Source organism: Scomber japonicus, chromosome 6 (genome assembly GCF_027409825.1).
Source record: "Scomber japonicus isolate fScoJap1 chromosome 6, fScoJap1.pri, whole genome shotgun sequence".
Taxonomy (NCBI): domain Eukaryota; kingdom Metazoa; phylum Chordata; class Actinopteri; order Scombriformes; family Scombridae; genus Scomber; species Scomber japonicus.
Window position 1 is genome coordinate 22,213,120 of NC_070583.1, and position 19,339 is coordinate 22,232,458.

At 41.9% G+C, this 19,339-nt stretch overlaps 1 protein-coding gene across 1 annotated transcript in view; it reads left to right on the forward strand.

Annotated features, from left to right (window-relative positions):
- Positions 1 to 19,339, forward strand: part of robo2 (roundabout, axon guidance receptor, homolog 2 (Drosophila)) — a 163,436-nt gene that overhangs the window by 92,653 nt on the left and 51,444 nt on the right. The window contains exons 3-5 of the mRNA XM_053320673.1: positions 9,735 to 9,892; positions 10,153 to 10,273; positions 10,754 to 10,892. Of these exons, the coding sequence (XP_053176648.1) occupies positions 9,735 to 9,892; positions 10,153 to 10,273; positions 10,754 to 10,892 (418 nt within the window). The remainder of the gene's footprint in view (positions 1 to 9,734; positions 9,893 to 10,152; positions 10,274 to 10,753; positions 10,893 to 19,339) is intronic.

Sequence of the window (19,339 nt, forward strand, 5' to 3'; positions counted from 1 at the left end):
ACTGTAAAGATAAAGGACCTTGCGTGGGTGGAAGTGGAAAAGCTTGCTCACACACATATGCAGCTTACACACAAATGCACATACAGGGTCTTTTCACTGTTGTGTCTTTGCTGCAGAATCTGTGCCCTGGAGAGCTGTGGGATCACTGTGCTGTGCTGCTGTTGAGCCACTGTCTTGTCCTTGCTATGTAGGTCATCGGTGCCCTCCAACAATATCTTATCCGATCTGCAGTGCAGTCAATACTGTTGACAGAACTCCGAATAGCTTCAGATTAGAAGTTGCCTCATTAACTTTGTTCCTTTGCCTAAATGATTAAACTCACAGAGAAGAAACAACCCCTAGCCTGAAGAGATGTATCAGACAAGTTTGTAGTATAAAAGACGACTGTTTAATTTGCCTTTCTGATGTGGTGCCGAATAAAATTTAAGGGGGGTCAGATAAACCACGGGGACCATGGCTTTTTTAAACAGGGTGAGAGCTGAGGGGCAAAACAGGAATGGTTTAGACACAGCGCTCTGCACTGATCCTGAGCATGGCAGCCAGTGGTGTGTTTCAGATTGTTTTCCATTTGCATGATAATATGAGCATGGATTGACTCACACACAGACCCCCCCCCCCCCCCCCCCCCCCCCCACACACACACACACACACACCAGGGTTATTACATACAGATTGTTCAGCAGGCCAGATTACCTGAGTGGGTATCCTGGGTTTTACTCCATGTCCTGAAATGAATGAAATTCCCCCCATTAGCACACAGGTTACATAAGCCTGGTGTAAAGGTATATCCAGCTGCACTGAGGCAGTAAGCTGATTACAGATGGAACTAACACAATTACTCCTCTGTAATACAATTAACACGAATTGGATTGTGAAATAAGCAACTGGACTGTCATGTGGATTCTTTCAAGATGTAGAGCTCCTCCACAGAATGACGTCAGAGATGCAATAGCTTCAATAAATCATTTAACTGCGCCGCCAAGCCAGTTAATGTCAATGCATCTCAGCACACACCCTTTTGCACTGCATATTAATGCACAAACATGTGAATCAATTATATAGTAAATCTTCTGTCTGTACATGTTTGTGTATGTTGTCTTCTAGGTTTTTTATCTGATCAATGTAATGGAGTGTATATGAGTGTTATCGTCCTCCTGTTATTCCATAGCAGTATAGAGTGATCAGTTTGCTATTAGTGCTATTGGTGTGTTGCTCTGCCATGTGCCAGGCAACTGTTTTCCATACAAACTGACGTTCTACAGCACAGACACTTGAAATTGTAATTTGTGTGTGTATGAGTGTGTGGTACTTAGGTGAGCCTAATGTAGCAGTGATTTGCTGAGCAGGCAGCAGCACTGCTACAATTTATTCCAAGTATTTAGATGTTATGTGCAGCATTCAATAACGCTTCAGCAGACACACATAAAATATATGGCACATCTTAAGGATGATAGTGGTGCTGGTTGTACAGAGGGGAATTTTCAGATGCACGTGCTGACTAAATGGTGAATTGCTTCTTTCCCCTCAATCATTAACAGCAAACACATATACACGCTGGAACACAGAGATGGAAAAAAGTCCCTATATCCATGGGTGATGGTGTTATAAAGGTCAGCTCCGTATCCAGTTTAATTTTTGCTCTTCCTCAAGAGTTAAGATCTATAAAATGATCAATAAATCTCTTTAAATGTCTCTGCATCAAGGCTGCATGTGATTTAATACCCCGCCTCTTCTGCTACCTGCCACACTGGTGGAGCTCGCATTGACAGACCTCAGGCTTCCTCTGCTCACAAATCTAACTGTATTGCTCCCTTGCCCAAGCCACCCACCTAGGAAACGTACAGACCTTTACATTTGATGGATATCAGAACTGGTTCAAAGTCTGCAATAAGGCTCTAATCCAGAGCCAATGGACAATTCGTGGTATGGAAAATGTGTCACCTGTGATCTACAGTGGGGAACAAAGTGTCCTTAGGTGTGGGATTCTTCCTTTCAGGCGTTATTGATTGAAGGAAAGATGATCTGAGGAGGCCATTAGGAGGATTGAGGAGGGGTGAACAGGCAAGGAGGGACTATGATGAACACCTCCCTCATTACTATGCCATGTACAGCACTGCCTACAGCATCAGCCTCACATGCAGATTCTCACACACACACACACACACACACACACACACACACACACACACACTGAGGCAGCCAGACAGTAAAGCAGGATTAGTTCAGAATTTACAGCAGCAGTGTGTGAGTGTGAGCAGTCTGCTGTTGTGTTTGTTTAGATTCTTGTTTGTGACCATTTTCTGCCTCCATGTGGTTGGGCTGGCTCTGCATCTGCTCCAGTATGCACATGACTGCACACTGCTGATGGGTGGGGCTCTGTCACAATAAGCACAAGGACACACAGTAATGGCATACACACACAAACACACTGCATTTTTATGATCAGTATCTTCTCAGTCCAGGCATGTAGATTGGTGTCTAGGGAGGGATGCTGAGTACAGTACTGGGCTATCTACAGCTGTTGTGAACACCTCCTTTCCTCCTCCTGCTTGTCCTGCAGTACGGTGAGGAAGACACTTGCACTTTGAGCTCATCAGACCACGCTAGATAAAAGCTGCCTAACTCCAGCCGAGAGCTTAATTAAAACGGGGCTGCCATCGCAGAGTGACACCTTTTACAAGCTCCTAACGGCTCTCTGCTTGCCGTTACTGCCAATCCAATTATAGACCAAAACAATAAAATAGACACGTAAGGAGCTGCAGCAAATAGGCTGGCATAAAGAAAAAGAGGGGAAGCCATTAAAGATTATATGAAGATTCGCACAGTGGAGCTGTAGGCTGCAGGGGTTTCATTTTCGCCAGAGATGTCTGTGTAAGTATGCCACACCGGATAAGCAACTTCTCTTGTGTGTGTGTGTGTGTGTGTGTGTGTGTGTGTGTGTGTGTGTGTGTGTGTGTGTGTGTGTGTGTGTGTGTGTGTGTGTGTGTGTGTGTGTGTGTGTGTGTGTGCAGTCTCTGGGGGAATGCAACCCTGTTCTCAGCCTGGACACAGTTCAGCAGCATCCTGGGGATTATCTTTCCCTATGGAAGGTCACTACTTCAATGTCATTAGGCCAGAGCTCACACAAATATGATGAAGCCACACACACACACACACACACACACACACACACACACACACACACACACACATGCACACACGGACTGTACATACATGTGACATCTGTTAAACTAAGGTACATGAGAAAACTGTGGGGGGTTACGCATATCAACTATAACACCACAGGTGAGAGGGAGAGATGAAGATGAGCTGTGGATGAAAAAATAATGAGATATTAAAACATTGTGTGAGATGGCGATGACAAGAATGAATGAATTATAAGGTAAGCATTCTCCTCTGCATGTAAAGGAAAGTCAAGCTGACATGTCTTTACTTCTCCCTTCTAAGACCTGTGGGTTCCTCTAGACATAATAAATATGAGGTTTAGAGCTATATTTGAGTCCAGTTGTTTGGTAACTTGTAACCAAACACCAGAGTTAATGAGAGACCCATTCTTTTAGCACCCTTCTAATGTGTTACACATAGCTGATTCAAAGTGACGAGTCGTCCCCAGACAAGAGAGGCCCAAAGAGAGTTAAATTTACTTCTTGGGCAAAAAGAAAATTACAGAACTAACCATGGCCAAATTATTATACAGAACATTATTCTAGTAAGAATCAACACATCAAGTCACTGCAAGATGGAAGAAGAGTAGCTTTTCCAGCTGAGTTTGCTTTCAGTACTTATAAATGTTTCAAAATGCAGCTTGCCACTCAGTTTTCAACATGCTTACTCAGCCACTCTATTGTCTGGGACTATTTCACTCCTAATTATAAAACTCCAGCAGCGTTCATGCTGTTATCCAATGCATTTTAAGATAGAGCTGATGCAATAGGATACTTTTTTTTGAGAGAAGACATTAACAGGAGACATTTGCCTTTCTGCTTGGGTGCACTACTTCTTCTCCTTTTCTTCTCACTTAACTTCATCCCCTCTCTTCTTTTTACCCAGTGCAGGAAGCAGACCCACCTGCTCCATCATAATGCCTCACTACCTCTGTCTGGGCTGTCTCTGTGCTGGAATTGGCAGGAAATCAATCCCGCTCTCATCTACACTCCCCCCTCCCCTTCTTTTCCTTCCTTCATGTCTTACTCCCCCTTCCGGCTGTAAAGTGTCCATTCTGGACTGAGCACAAACATCAGTACAACATCGTGCCTTATCAGAGCAGGCACAAAGACCCATGGGCACATTGTTCATCAGTATCAGCCAGCTCCAGTTTCGTTGTACAGTCTGCATCTGCCAAACAACCCAAAACACATTCATGACCATAAACAAGACAAGAGAACGAAAGCTGGAGCGGCCACCAAAATTATTTTAGGGCAAAATGCATCTTTAATTGTAGCGCCTGTTAATTACAGCATGCTATGAGAATGGAGAAGATAGACAGAAGGATACAGCACATCATTATTTATTATGCAAATGTATTCCATTTTAGACACAATTAAGTGATTAGAAAGCTGTCGCTCTCTGCTCTCTTTCTTCTCCTTGTCCTTACTTGTCTTTTTCGTTGCTTTTCAGCATATTACTGTAATGAAGCCATTACTTCTTCAAGTGAATTTTAATGAGTTTTTAACTAACATTTTAATGAGCTATACATTACCATAAAGCATGGATTAGGCTAAATTGAATTGTGTGTGTGCGTGTCTGTATGTGTGTGTTAGTATTGTTAAGGGCCGTAAAGGAAAGGGGTTCATTAAGAGTTAATTATATTGTTTCTCCAGCGCAGCACCACACATTTTTTACTGGATCGGCCAGCAGAATTGCCCACTGTGGTCCTACTGTCATTACTGTGCTACCCAGGGGCTTGTTAGGCCAAATTAGGGGTGCTGTTTGAAAAATGAGCTTTGAACACGGCTGCTGTTTAAATAAGGATGTTTGTTTAGGCTTATCTACTGAATCAGAGGTAGATGCACAGTATGAGGTTTGAGTATGATGGAATGCACTCCATTCATTTACAGTCAGCCCCATATTCAACACTTTTATACTTTCCCCCACCTTTTCAGTTTGACCTTGATCAGGCATCCTCTCGTCATCCTGTTGTGTTATGTCTTGGCTCTTTTTTTCTCGGCGTTCTCACCAGAGCAAACATGCTCTCGTCTCTTTTATTCCCTCCAAGGCTCTATTAAAGACACACATTTCATATGATATCACCACCTGTGATTTCCTTCCACTATGGTAGCACTGCCGGCCATATGATTCTCTTTCCCTTGACTGTTTTCCATATTTCCTGCATCTTATCACTGAAAGTGACAGTGTTATTTACAGTCCCTTAGCTCAGGATTTGCAGATAGGGAGAATAGTGGTGGAGATCATATCAGGCATGGCCATCGTCTACAGAGAATGATCGGGTGTGCATGTATACGGCTTCATCTGCAGAACCTCATCTGCAGTCAGTGCAGAGCAAGCACTGACAAGTGGCTGAAAATGAGTGGAGGGGGCAAGATTCAATGCATGGGACACGCTGTCGGATTGGAGAAAAGAAAGATAAACTGAGAAGATGGAAGAAAAAGAAAGACAGAGAATGACCCCTGATGGTGGTAGGAGAGAATAGACAGACAGAGAGAGATGGTGATGAGTCGTGCTAATGATGAGAGTCTCTACTCAGTTCTCAGAGGAGCTACAGCCTTGGGCATCGCCAGACGGCCATATTTTTGCAGCTGTTTCTCTGGTCTGACCTGCAACCCGTCAGTGGAGGAAAATAGGGAATATGTGCGAACCTGCTGCTTGCCTGCCTGCTGAGGGGGTAATTTCTGCATCTGGATAGGGGCCAAAGGTCAGCTCTGGCCAGTGGGAGGGCAAATGAGTAAGAAAAAAACCTGCATCCAGACAAATAGGGCATATTTCCTTTCACTATGTTGTATAATATAGTGTGGCATTATCCTTTTCCTGCCTTCAGCATCAACAGTCATACAAAACATCGATGACAGCATATAGAGTGAGTTTGGTATGTTTTGTCAAGTGACATATACGTTGTCTCTCTTCTCTAAGGGTGGAATTGAAAATGGCGGTACTGTAATATCATTCTGCCGGATGAGGCGCAAAAAGCACTCGAACGAAATGATATTATAGCTTGGAGCTACCTCTCTACGGCTCTCCCAGTTTGTGTGTATGTGTGCATGGTTTATTTTCTAATCAGAGTGTGGGTAGAAGGTGGTGGGCCTGGTTGCTGGGGTATGGCCCCTGGCTTATAGCTGTTGTAATCTTTCTCTGTGTTTCTTAGCCCCTGACCCAGGAGAATATCTGTGAAAGCATGGAGAGTGTTTTTCTGCAGTAAATAGGGAGGAAAAAGTAATAACAACCACAGAAACATACGCAAACATTCACATTTGCAGCATTGCAAAAGATACCAAGCCCTGCAGCTTTTAAAAATTCTTCACAGTTTTTGTGTGTGTGGTGAACATCTATCAAAGCGATGTGAATGACAAAACTGAGGCGGGAATAAAAGGTTTTAGACATCAGTCTATGGTGTTGTGGCAGTGAGTGCAACCTTTGTGAACCAAAGCTAGGTACACTGCTGTAGGTGAATGTGTTTGTCAGCACTTATCTCAGTATGCAGGCTGGACGCTTCAGTCAAGGCTCCCCACTAATCTTACAGACAAGCAGTGTCACCCTCCAGTGAGTAATATCTTGGGTGGGAGAAGAGGGCACACTGTACAAAATATCTCTCCTCATCCTGTCCTTGCCCTGCCACCTCTGTGCTATGATGCCAGGAGTTTGTGCTGTCATGTATCTTGCATCAGGCTGAGTTTTTTGTGTTTTGAGTCCTACCTTTGATAAGAACACACACAAACAGGTAGACCTCCGTAATAGTTGCTGGTACAGGCCTCCCCTGCTAATGTAGGACAATCTGGTTTACAAAGTAACTGTGTGGGTGTCTCCTTTGTGTTTTTATTTTGGCAAAGACCTCCACTCTCAACCCCTTGGCTGTTTCACAGTGCAACTAGCAACCTGACTCCTTTGCCTTTAAGTCTGAGGTTTTGATACAGCGCCAAGTGAAAGAGCTTCAAATTTGCCATGCTTTGCCCCCTGCCTGATGCTCCTTCATTCAAATCAGCCCAGTTGTGATATTTAAGAAATAAATAAATAAAAATATGAGAGGCAATGGGAGATTAATATTTTTCTGATATGGGTTCTTTTTAGCCTGCAGCCGGATTGACAGATGTAGCACTTGCCAACAGAGGGGTGTAAATGTAAAAATATATAAATATTAATAAGTAAGATGGCAGAGTTTGGGGCCTGCTGGAACTCCATGGGAGGTGAGATGTTTTCGGTGGAAGAGGAGCTGAGTGTTTCAGGGGGATAGAAATGCAATTACCTTATGTCTGTCGGATGATTTCGGGCCTGAATGCCTATAGGGCCTCAGAGTTGGAGCCAGAGTTCAGTTTCAGACATTCAGTATACACAGACTCGCTTAATGATACACACATATCAGATGGGCCTCACACTGATTAACAGAGAAAACAGTCATGTGATGATTTTAATATAAAGGTTTTCACAGCTTCATGATCCCTGACATCCATTGAGATGCCTGCAGGCAAATATGGGAGAGATACATGTTCATATGAAGCAAGGCAAACGCAGTGAGGTGATGAATATTTGAGCTGTGTGTGTACTTAATCCATATGAGGTTGACCTTGATGACTGTGGCCTTGTAGTTAGCATTAGATGGTGTTCTAAAGTGTATTTGGATTGGCCTCTCAATTTATTTACTTAGTAAATGTATCTGTTCAGAGTGTTTTCTTGGTATTAGCAAGCCCTGCACCAACACACAGGACATAATCCCTTTGCAGTGTTTTGTCATCTGTTTGTTTGCTTGTAGCTGTTTGTAACCCTGTGTTTATCCTGTCCTCAACAAGTGTCTGTATGTTGTTTTTTATTTGGACTGTGTAGCTATTCAGTGTTTTTATTCAATGACTTTTGTATTCTCTGCAGTATGTGGTTACTTTCTGTGTATTTATTTTGATTGCAGGGTGTGGATACATTTACTGTGACATACTGTGCAGTATTAGATTAGATTAGACAGCGTGGCACAAGCACCATAATGATGCACCTTACGTGTGTTTCTTTTGTCACTGTTCTGTTTCAAAGGAAATTGATTCTGACAAAATCCCATGGGTGCTATCAGCGATGAATGGAAAGGAGCAATTAAATCCAACGTGATCTTGAAAACAACAGGCTGTGTATGGTCCAAACCAGGCTATGATTTTAAACAGCAGGACTTCTGTTTGTAATGCAAATAGAGAGAACCCATTGGTGGTGGCTGTTATGCCCACCCTGGCCAGGGGGTCCGCCACTTTGGAGCTGGCTAATTACCTTAGCTCTTTAGATTAGAGGGCAGCCCTGCATGAGAGAATGAAAACCTCTACTTCTACCTTTTCTGTATTCTCTGCTATTACCCCTGTGTAAAGGTTTCATTTGAATTCATGTCACACAGAAGTCCCACTCTGTAACCGTGTGCATCCCCAGGATAATTGGGTTGAAAGCTTCCTCTCTTCCTCCGCCCCACTTCCCCTTGGTCTAAATAAATAAATAAATAAATAAGAAGACAATGGCTGTGCAGCTTTTGGTGGAGAGTGTAAGAAGAGTGAATGAAGAAATGAGAGAAGCCTGGAGCGTAGGGACCAGCAATCCCCTCTTATAATCCTGGCCCTCCCTGCCATTGTCCCCTGTGCCACGTGAAATTTACATAAGGACCTGTGGTGCTGCCCTTAATTTAGCCCTCCTTCAGCATCTTCAAACATCCTCCAACAAGCTTAGTCCTTTTATTCATCAGAGGAATCATGTGTCCCTCGCTGCAGCATGGATGGACACGCTGCTAAAGCTGAAATTCCTAAAGTGCTATTCCACGGATTAGATTTATTGTAGATCAAATGGAGAAAGATGTGTTTGAGTTGACACAGCAGGAGAGAGCCAGAGTGAGCCCTAGTTTGTACCTTTGAATCTTGTGTGACTACAGAAGATATTTTTATATTCATTGATTATGAAACTGCATGCTGGATATTGAATATCATTCTCTGAATACACCTTTGACTGAGTGTTTAATTTCCAGTTAGTTTACTAAGTTTGTGTACATATATGCTTTCACATTTGCATTTGTGTGCTTGTGTGTGACAGAAATAATGGACTGATGTTGTGTGTTTCGTTAAGCATAATGCAGGGTGAGGGGCTATCTGTGTGATGAAAGGCATACCTGCTGGTGATTAGATACAAGGCCACATAAGACCACCCACTGTTTTTTTGAGTGTTAGCACATATCTTTGTGGGTTTATGTGTGTGTATGTGTACATGCCAGCAAAGCGGAGCAGTGTTGCACCCCTATGAGCTCTCATATGTGAATGACACCAAGCTTCAGGGCATTCTGTCTTTGTTTGTTCTGCTACCTCCACAGGGACCTCCATTACCTCCAATTAGCTTTCACTTGTGCTTGCCTAGTCAGATGAAGCTGCACATCCCATTTAAATAGATGACCATTTTTTAAATCGACAGAAGCTGCATATACTCATGCTGTGTTGAAGAGAAATGAACAAGAAATGTTATAATTGTGATTTAAGCATTCAAGAATTTAAAATGAAGAGTATGATACTAAGTTATGTACAATGTGCATTTTCTGAACTTTTCCTTCTTTTCACCCTCAGTGCTGCGAGATGACTTCAGACAAAATCCTGCAGACGTGGTGGTTGCAGCAGGAGAGCCAGCAATCCTTGAGTGTCTTCCTCCCAGAGGCCATCCTGAACCCACCATCTATTGGAAGAAAGATAAAGTGCGAATTGAGGACAAAGATGACAGGATCACTGTGAGTGCTATTACCGTCTGTTTTAATAAGTGGACTGATTAGGCATTGTGACAGTTTACTGTCAGCTTTATTTTTAGTTTCTGGGCAAATAGGAAATAATGCTCTTGCACACCAGCACAGGGGCAAGCTGCCATTCCCAGCGGTGTTGCTTCTGGGATGGGTCAATAAGAAAAGGGAAGAACGTTGGAAGGGAAAAGAAAAAAAGGCAGAAAGTCTTATGTGTGTATGTAATGTACAATGTTTGTATTTTATTTCTCTAGTTTCGAGGTGGGAAGCTAATGATCTCCAACACAAAAAAGAGTGATGCTGGCATGTACATCTGTGTGGGTACCAACATGGTCGGAGAAAGGGACAGCGAGACAGCACAAGTCACTGTGTTTGGTAAGCTTTTTCTTTTTCTCCTCGGTGATGTAACATGATTGCCCTGTATATTCTAAGTTAGTGTATAATTCTCAATTTGGGAAATGTGTCAAATGTATGTTCAGCTCAATCATGGTCATACTTGTGGGGGAAGTGTTTTCCCAGTTGAATTTTAATTCCTGATTCATGGTAGAGTCTGCCTGCTAAGCTCACAATCCGAACCACATTTACCGTGCAACACATTTGATATTTAGTCATTAAGCTGTCATGCTGGTAATGAGTTTAGTCAGTGCCTTATTGCCATTACTTTGTAGCTTAAACCATATAGTGATCATAAGTTAAATTGTAGATGATCATGGAGTGCCAGTGAACAGAAAAGAGAATAACTGGTGTAAGGTCGTAGATGTAGTCATTCTATAGTAAGAGGCCATTGTGTGTAATACCTGTACTGAATTGATTACAGTAAGTTATTCATTTCTATACTCTTTGCCCATGCTGCAGAGCGACCAACCTTCCTCCGGAGGCCGATAAACCAGGTTGTCCTGGAAGAGGAGACGGTGGAGTTTCGCTGTCAGGTACAAGGAGACCCCCAACCTAATGTGCGCTGGAGGAAAGATGATGCTGATGTTCCTCGTGGGAGGTATGTACATCTATAAAGGGGAGAAATGCCCCTTAAAATAGTGATAAAATAGATATAAGCAACTGGTTTTTGGAGTGTGTGTCTCAGTACATACTTGTATAGGTGTGTAGTAGTGATGTGACAAGCTGCACTTAATGCAAATGAGCTGTGGAGGCATTGATGTCAATCCAAGTGACTATTTCAATTTAATGGTAATTCACACTGCCAGCTCTCACCTGGCTCTGCTGCCAGGGGGCATTAAATACCCTATTAGACTGTACACAATGCACATTACACATGCTGGATAAAGTGACTCCACCCCTGGGTGCCCCAGAAAACAGCTCCCACAGTCATAACAGGGTGTGTAATGTGGAGAAAGGGGTCTGCATGAAGACAAACAGATTTAGAGTCATAGACAATTAAAATTGAGTGACAGGTTAGTGTGCAGGGAGGCTGAAAGGGAGACATTTAGACAAATAGAAAATCCTGATATGTTGCAAGGCAGACAGGTAGAGACACAGGAGGATAGAATGACAGGTTATATGAGGAGACAGAGAATAGCAGCTGACGTGACCCTCAAGTGTCTGTGTACAGGTGCAGCTGTTCAGGTGAAATCTTGTCACAGACACCTCAGAAACATGGAAGATAATCACTCCCTCACATACACTTTAACCCTGTTTAACCCTCCTGTTGTCCTCGAGTCAAGGAAAGAAGGGAGGAAGGACAGCAGGAAGGAAGGAAGGATGGAATGGAGGAAGAAGGAAGGAAAGAAGGAGGGAAGGAAGGAGAGAAGAAGGAAGGAAGGAAAAAAGGAAGGGAGAAAGGAGGGACAGAAAGAAGGAGGGAGGGAGGGAGGAAAGAAGCAAGGAAGAAAGTGGGATTAAGGAAGGGAGGAAAGAGAGAGGAAGGAAAGAAAGAGAGAAGGAGGGAGGGAGGAAAGAAGGAACAGTCAAAACTGACGGGGTCAATTTGACCCGGGAGGACGACACAAAGGTTAAGTCTGTATACCCTCATTGACATGACACATGCATTCACTCACACTGGAAAAAAAACTGAGGGTGATGTAAGAAAAAGCAATAAAAGCCTGTAATCTACTAAACCATGCAAGCACCATTGTCAGCTATAGTCTGTCCAACTTCCTGTAAAACGCAACTGATGATATAGTGATACTGTTCCTGTTTGGTCCTGCGTGCTGGTCTGTTGCTTCACAGTGAGTCACTGTACTTGCAGTCAAGAGCAGTGTCGTTGTGAGGATTGGACTTCAAAGAGACTAGCGTTCTGTCCCCAGCCAGCAGGCCAGTCACACATTGCTTGGATCACCTCATAAAACATACACTCAGTGGACCTGACATCTCTCAAGGCTAGCTGCAGAGCTGAGCGTGGGCGGGTTGTTTGTGTCTGATAAGGATTTGGTTCATTGGGCAGTGGGACATAAGCACTGTGCCAAAGCAAACACATAAAAGTATTTCACTTATATCTTTGATAGGGAGTTGGCTCTGGAAATGAGTTCATTTTCTGCACTAATTAACAGATTTATAATGGGTTTAGGATGATGTCATGTGCCTGTGTCCTCTTTAGCTGTACCATCCCTTTGAAGTTGGGCCTTATTTAGTTGCAGAATGGAGAATTGACTACATGAAAAAGACACTTCCAAATTAATAAACGATAAATATCTCAGTGTTTCTAATGACAATATACAAGCTTTTGTTTTCCTCGCTATATTTAATTCTACAGTATTTTCTTTGAAGCAGAAAGCAAGCACGAACACTGCGATATTCTAATTCTGACATTTTCTGCCTTTGTTGCATGCCAAAATATTGTTTAAGGACGATCTGTTCCTGCATTCTCTATTGCTTATCCTCACTTAATAAACATCACACAGTTTCTGTCTGAATGTCAGAGGAATTGTTTAAAATCTTTCATAAACAGTTTTCAGTTTGATAACTGGCAAGTGCTCTGAAGGAGAAGAGTTTAACTTCAATCTCCCTACTAGGGTACCTGTAGAGCTTTTTTTCATATCGCACAGGTGCTTTGTTCTATCAGCCCAATTTTTAATGAATTTGTCTATCAATTTGTTCCCAATGATTTCATATTAATTAATTAATTAATTAGTGCTTTTTAAAAATACCAACGTGTTAGGATCCTGGGGGACCCCAGCCAAAAAGCACCCAATTCTGCCTATTGAGTTTTAAAAAATGGGACTATTTATTGAGCTGTCGTCATGGGTCCTAATTTAAAGTATCACACATCACCAGTGCGGAGGTAGGAGCACTTATTTTGAATGCTTTGTGGAAAGATTATATTCAGGGTAAAAGCTGCAATTTGTATTTAAGAGAAGTATATATTTTTGTTTTACACAATATGACATTAATTACATTACTTTTTTTTGAAGAAGAAATATACAAACATGTATGGTAGTAGTTTATTCTTGGGATCACCAGGGACCCCAGTCAGGCATCCTTGTATGTTAAATGAGGTAGGATGAGGGTTAAAACAGGACTGTCACCAGTATCATGACATTGTTGGCTGTGTTAGTAGCGTTCTTCACTAGAGGAATGAAAGACTCCTAAAGATCAATCACTTATATATCCAGTGGGGAGGGGTCTTGTTTGCTTTGTATCTGAAAAGGTTACACTGTCCTTATTATTATGATAAGCCATAGAAAGAGAGACTTAGCGAGACCACTCCCTCTTTACCATCAAAATGTTTCAACTTGTCTTTACTGGCGCCTTTACACATGCTGTGCATGCTTGTGTCTTTCTGCGGGTGTTTGTTTGTGTGCAACTTTTATACTGGGAAGAAGGGAAATGGAGCCTCAGCTGAGTAAACAGGTCTTTAATATGCTCAGTGGTTCCAGCAGCCTCCCAGGCAAACACACACACATTGGCACATAGACATAAAGCACGCCAGGATGGCACTGGCTTCAGTCTCTGTGGGATTGAGCCACAGATAGAGACAGCACAACAATGGTTTTCAATTAGAGGACAAAAACAATGGTTCTGCTCTTTTACCTCAATGTAGGTGTTTTACTGTATGTGTTTAATACCAAATGTTTAAAAAGTAAGATCACCAAACAATCTTATCTCGTTGGGGATACTTGGTATGTTGCAATAAAATAGGCCAACCCCATATTTCTTCCAGTAAACGTTATCACTAAAACTCCCTGGAGATTTCCCTGTGAAACCACTGAAATTACAGTTTGTCACATGTCAGAATAAATATCTATAAATGGTAAATTAAAATGTCAGGAACAACAGGTGCATTATTTCTATTGGTGTATTAATTATACATGGGAATAAAGATGTTTAAGAGAAAATGTACATGGACTCTTGACCTTCAAAATATTTAGGTTAAGTTATTTACATGATTTAATTAAAGCACTGTGGCATTCATATTTTGTGTTACATGTTATGGCACACGGCCCTATTAATGTCTCAGTACTTAAATCTTAAATCTTATAAGATACATTTACATAAGCCCTGTTCAGACAGGATTAGTATTTTAAGGGTAGGAGAAGGGGTGAAATAAAATATTTGACTCAGTAACAAAATCCATCCTTTGGACTCAATAAAAAAAGACTTTGAGTTCAAATGATTAGTGTTTATTTTAATATTGTAAACATATTTTTAAATGGTTCTTTCTCAATTCTTCTTATACCTTTACAGTGAATACAGAATACAGTGAAATCTGTGTGGTGATGTAGTGTTAAATACATGTAGTCCCCTGCAAATACTATTAGTTATAGGAAGGAAGACTAGCCAAGACAGAATAATTACCCGTAGCTGAAATTAGATCAGCCCATTTAAATATAAGAGCTTGCAGGTTCATACTCTCGTAATGGCTTTTCTTTATTCCTTTGTTGTCTGGACTCCCAAAAAGAACTGTATGTTACCATCAGGTCAGCAAACACTTTTCTATGCCCTTCATTTTCACAAAAAGAGAGATAATGAAACTCTAAAATACAAGGTGTCTCTCAGGACAGGGCCGAAATTACAGAAGAACCAATAAGAGTGATGAAAAACAGAAGATAATTGGGGCTTTAATTATTACTGGAGTAGTGGGAGAAAAATCAGGCATAAGCACTCTAGGCGAGATTTATATCACTGACCAGCCCCTGTAATATTAAAACTACCCAACCTCCCCTGGAGAAATAAATCTGATCAGATTGGGGCTCATTCTTTTTAGCAGCCTACAAAAAATGAGATTCAGATGGTAGAGTATGGTGTCTTCCCAGGATCAAATCTTGTGTGCATGTGACGTTGAACAGCTGGAGTGCATCATGTCTATCAAAATACTGTTACATATATTAAGCATCCTCCACATCCTTTGATAATTAACTAGAAAGTGGTATTCACCTGTCAGTTTATCTGTGTTTGTCTGTGTTTGGATTAGTATCAGTATCAAAGTATTATCCATCTTTCAAGCATCGCTGCAGGATCTCAGTGAAGCAACGTAACAGCCAGGAGAGAAGTACCCGAGAGTTTTGTGTCTCTAAATGGAGTATATACGGCTATATTCTATGAATCTCAGTGAAAAGACTCTAGCAGGGTGAGTTATCTCTCACTGCCTACCAGCTCTATGTGTGGCTCACATCAACATCGGGACCCTTTTGCCCTCTCCTGTGCCCTCCCCTGTGCCTTATCAGAGCCCCTTTGGTCTTGCAGTCCATCTGTATTCAGGCCCTCTGTCCCTGTTGACCTCTGCCACACAGCCCCTGCAACATTCAGCAGAAAAGCTTTTCTTTCTAGCTCAATTCCGTCATGGTGTTTGTGTGGTGTGTATGTGAGTGTGAGTGTGTGTGTGTGGGTGTGGGTGTATGCGTGTATGCGTGTACGTGTGTGTGTGCGTGTATGATAGAGGTGTGTGGGTCATTCTATTTGAGAGAGCTGTTAAAGCTGGTGTGACAGGAACGCCTGTGTTATGCTGACCGTCCAGTTTCAGTGATTTCTCACCTCTGCAACTCAGCAGAATAAAAAGACGGCAGACTATGGTTCCTGTCTCCATTACTTCTCCTGATATATAAGCGGATACATCTGGTATGTATGAGTGTGCGTGTGTAAGAGGGTTGGCGAGTGAAATGGCAGTAGGATGAAAAGGAGTAGATTTTAATCTTTTAGGGTTGTTGACACTGATTGTGTCAGCATAATAAAATAATAATATATTTTAAATAATATACGAAATATGATTTTGGATTAATTAGGAAGCAGGGAGTTAATTATTCATTGTACATCAAAGCTTCATTGTCATACAATGAAAAAAAATCTTATTCATGTTTCACTGAGTGAAGAAAGCATAGTTAAATATCTCAGCAAGTATGCATGTATCTTTTGTTCTTTACACACAGTCAGAGAGAGAAGGAAAGACTAACCGTGGCTTTTCTGTGTCTTTTTTACCCCACTCTATATGCAACATTTTCCTGTGCAGCCATGGCGTCTACTCCACAAACCACTTTGACTAAGTAAAGACTGCACCACACTGCACCACCAAAGGCTGCCACCATTGTAGCACTCTGGCCCTGAGCATAAGTATTTCTAAGGCAATTTTAGGATCGATTTCCTTTGCACAAACCCCCTTCCTAACCATAGGCATTGAGCCCTGCCAAACTCATCTTTGACAAATGCAGGATAAGGTGATAAATATCAGGCAAACTGTTGGGAATGCTCTGACTCTGCTAAGGCACGAGAGGTGCCAAGAGGACATGGAGCTCAGGCTAAGGGTCTTATAGAAAGAAGATGAGAAGTGATAGTGGTTAATTGACTCCCTCTCATGGGTGACAGGGCCTGGACAGGTAAGACTCCAGCTTCTTTGATCAGGATGAGGTAAAGTAGCAGTCAGATGGTGTGAAACTGTCAGAATGAAATGAAGCAGAGAGGGGACTTTGTGTCAAAGCAGTCAGGCCAGAGAGCAGGCTAGAATTAGTCATCTACTGTATCTTGAGTCTGACTCTTGTGCTCAGAATTGGCACACAAACCTTCTGCCAACTCCCAGCCCCATTCACATGTACACACAGAGAGGCGAGGCAGATAAGATCCTCTCGGGTTGAGTCATTTTGTGGAGAAGTGCACACGTACATCCAGTCGTCCACACAAGAGAGAGATAAGATTCTCTTAATGTGAGTGAATTGGCAAAGTCTGTTTGTGGAACACGGGTGAGTGTGTTCCTGATAGACAGTTTAAAAGCAAATCCTCTATGATAATCTGGAGGATTGTTTTTATTTTTTAGATTCCTTTAAAGTGTGTCCAATAAAGTTTTCATCTCTGTACAGCGTTCTCCATGCAACAAACATATCAGGTTGACAACCCAGAAAAAAGCTACTTGGTCTTGGCATTTGCTTACATTCCCATCACTCCTCATCTCCCTGCAGAGTAAATGACTCTGCACATTTGTGGATATGTGTTGGATGATTGTATACTTTGTTCTCTGTGTGGGTATGTGTGTACAGTGTGCCTTTTTTTGGGAGTGGATTGAAACAGAGTGAGAGTCCAGCAGGGTGAACTTGGCTCTCCTATCCTCTCCACAACCCTTCTACATGTGCAATTACATTCCTTCTCTAATAGAGAACAGAGCTCTACCCCAATCCAGTTTCAATAAAGAGCTACTGTTTCCTTACATGTGTGCACTTGCATGTGTGTGTGGCCACAACTACCTCTTGTCCCTGAGTATTTCCACTCATCTTGTCATCTAGGCTGATTCCATATAGGAAGTTGATTACAGATTGATTGGGCTCATGTTTCCCTCTAATAAGTCCTGGAGGTTCTATTTTGAGAGATTGATGGAGACAGGACCAAGCACAATAAGCATGTTATGTGCTCTACACTACAAAGGCCTGGTCACGCAGATGTCAGGCTGTGGAAACCTGTATGTCTAGTTGAACAATTTATGTTTCTATATATGTGATGGCAGTATCTGATGACAATATCTGTATCGCTCATGCCTGTTCTTGACAGGCTCACACTCCAGCATCTTTTTAGCTGTGCTAGTGGCATGACTCAATGGATGGCAATGGCAGAATTGTGGTTGGTTGGTCAGTCCAACACTGTGGTCCAAATGGACATTATTGAAATGAATGATTGAATAATTCCTATTGACTTTTCTAAACCTCAAACTTTTCATTTAGCCTCATAATAAGGTCAGAAAATTTCAATTTGTCCAATATTTTATGACTAAATACTAGTTAAACTAATAAGACTCACAGAGCCGCTAGGATGGCTGTAGGCATGTTTTTACAATATCTTAATGGAACACCAACTATGGATCATTTATGTGCTGCGTTTGTGTCTCATTAAAAATATAACTCTTGACTCATGAGACTGGAAAATGACCCTGTTTTGCATGTGTATGACTAAATTAGAGCTGAAATAAGCCAAACAAATATTGCAAAATAGGGTTTTAGCAAACAATGTCTGAAGTGAAACATTAGCTTCCCTCTTTGTTGACGCAGAGCTGCTTGGTGTAGGTTGAGTACAGGGAACAAAGCCCCGACTGACTAACTAAGCCCTGACTTGTCCCTGTCACTCTTTTGTTTATCTCGATCTCCTTTGCTAAGTCAGAAGTTCATGTTGTGCTACCCATCCCCATCCTGGCTGGATGTCATGTTCTCTCTATTAGCTTGTTTGTTTCTCATCTGACAGCAGGCCTCTCCCATAAGGTGCTGTCTCATTCTCGTGAATGCCACTCAACTTGGTTTCGACAATAAATGCTTTCTTCACATCCCCCACCATTACCTGAACTGTACATCCCCTCTCTCTAGAACAAAGCATTCAGTCATGACTCAGTCAAATAATCATTATGGCTTCTTAAGTACCTGTGTGGAAAGGTGGAACTGGCAGTCAGAGTTGAGGAATGTGCTTCAATAAAGCTGCCTTTGAATGCTTGCTCAGGAAATGTCATAACAGCAGGTGAAAAAAATAAGACATGGATAGACAGGACAGATTAGTTTTCCAGCTGCTGGTGGCAAGCAGCCATCAGTACCTGATGGCCGAGCAGGGGTCTTTCCCACTCCGAGAGAAATCGACCATAACATACTATTACCTTAAAGTCACTTCAGAAAGTCTTGCTATAAACCATATTATGTTGCCATATCTAATTGTCCAATAAATTATCCACAGAAAACAGTTAACCTTTTGTGTTATAGAGAACTGAAGAAATCAAAACCAAAAATGAATAATATAGCTTACTCTTCTGTGCTATATGCCTCTATTGTTGTCCAAAACCTAGTAAAAACACATAAAAGAGTCATACTGTTGCACTGGGTGTTATATATCTTAATTACAGTGAACACAGCAAGCACAGTCTATTCAGAAACAGTTATGTGACTACATTTTCGATCTCTGAAGAGTTAGCTCTGCATTGGGAAGATGTTGCCATGCATAGTTCTTTTATGTATTTTTAATAGCTGTTGGATGGCAAGTTCAGAGTTTTACGGCACAGAGGTCTAAGCTTCAATAAAAAGATAAAACAATGTCAGG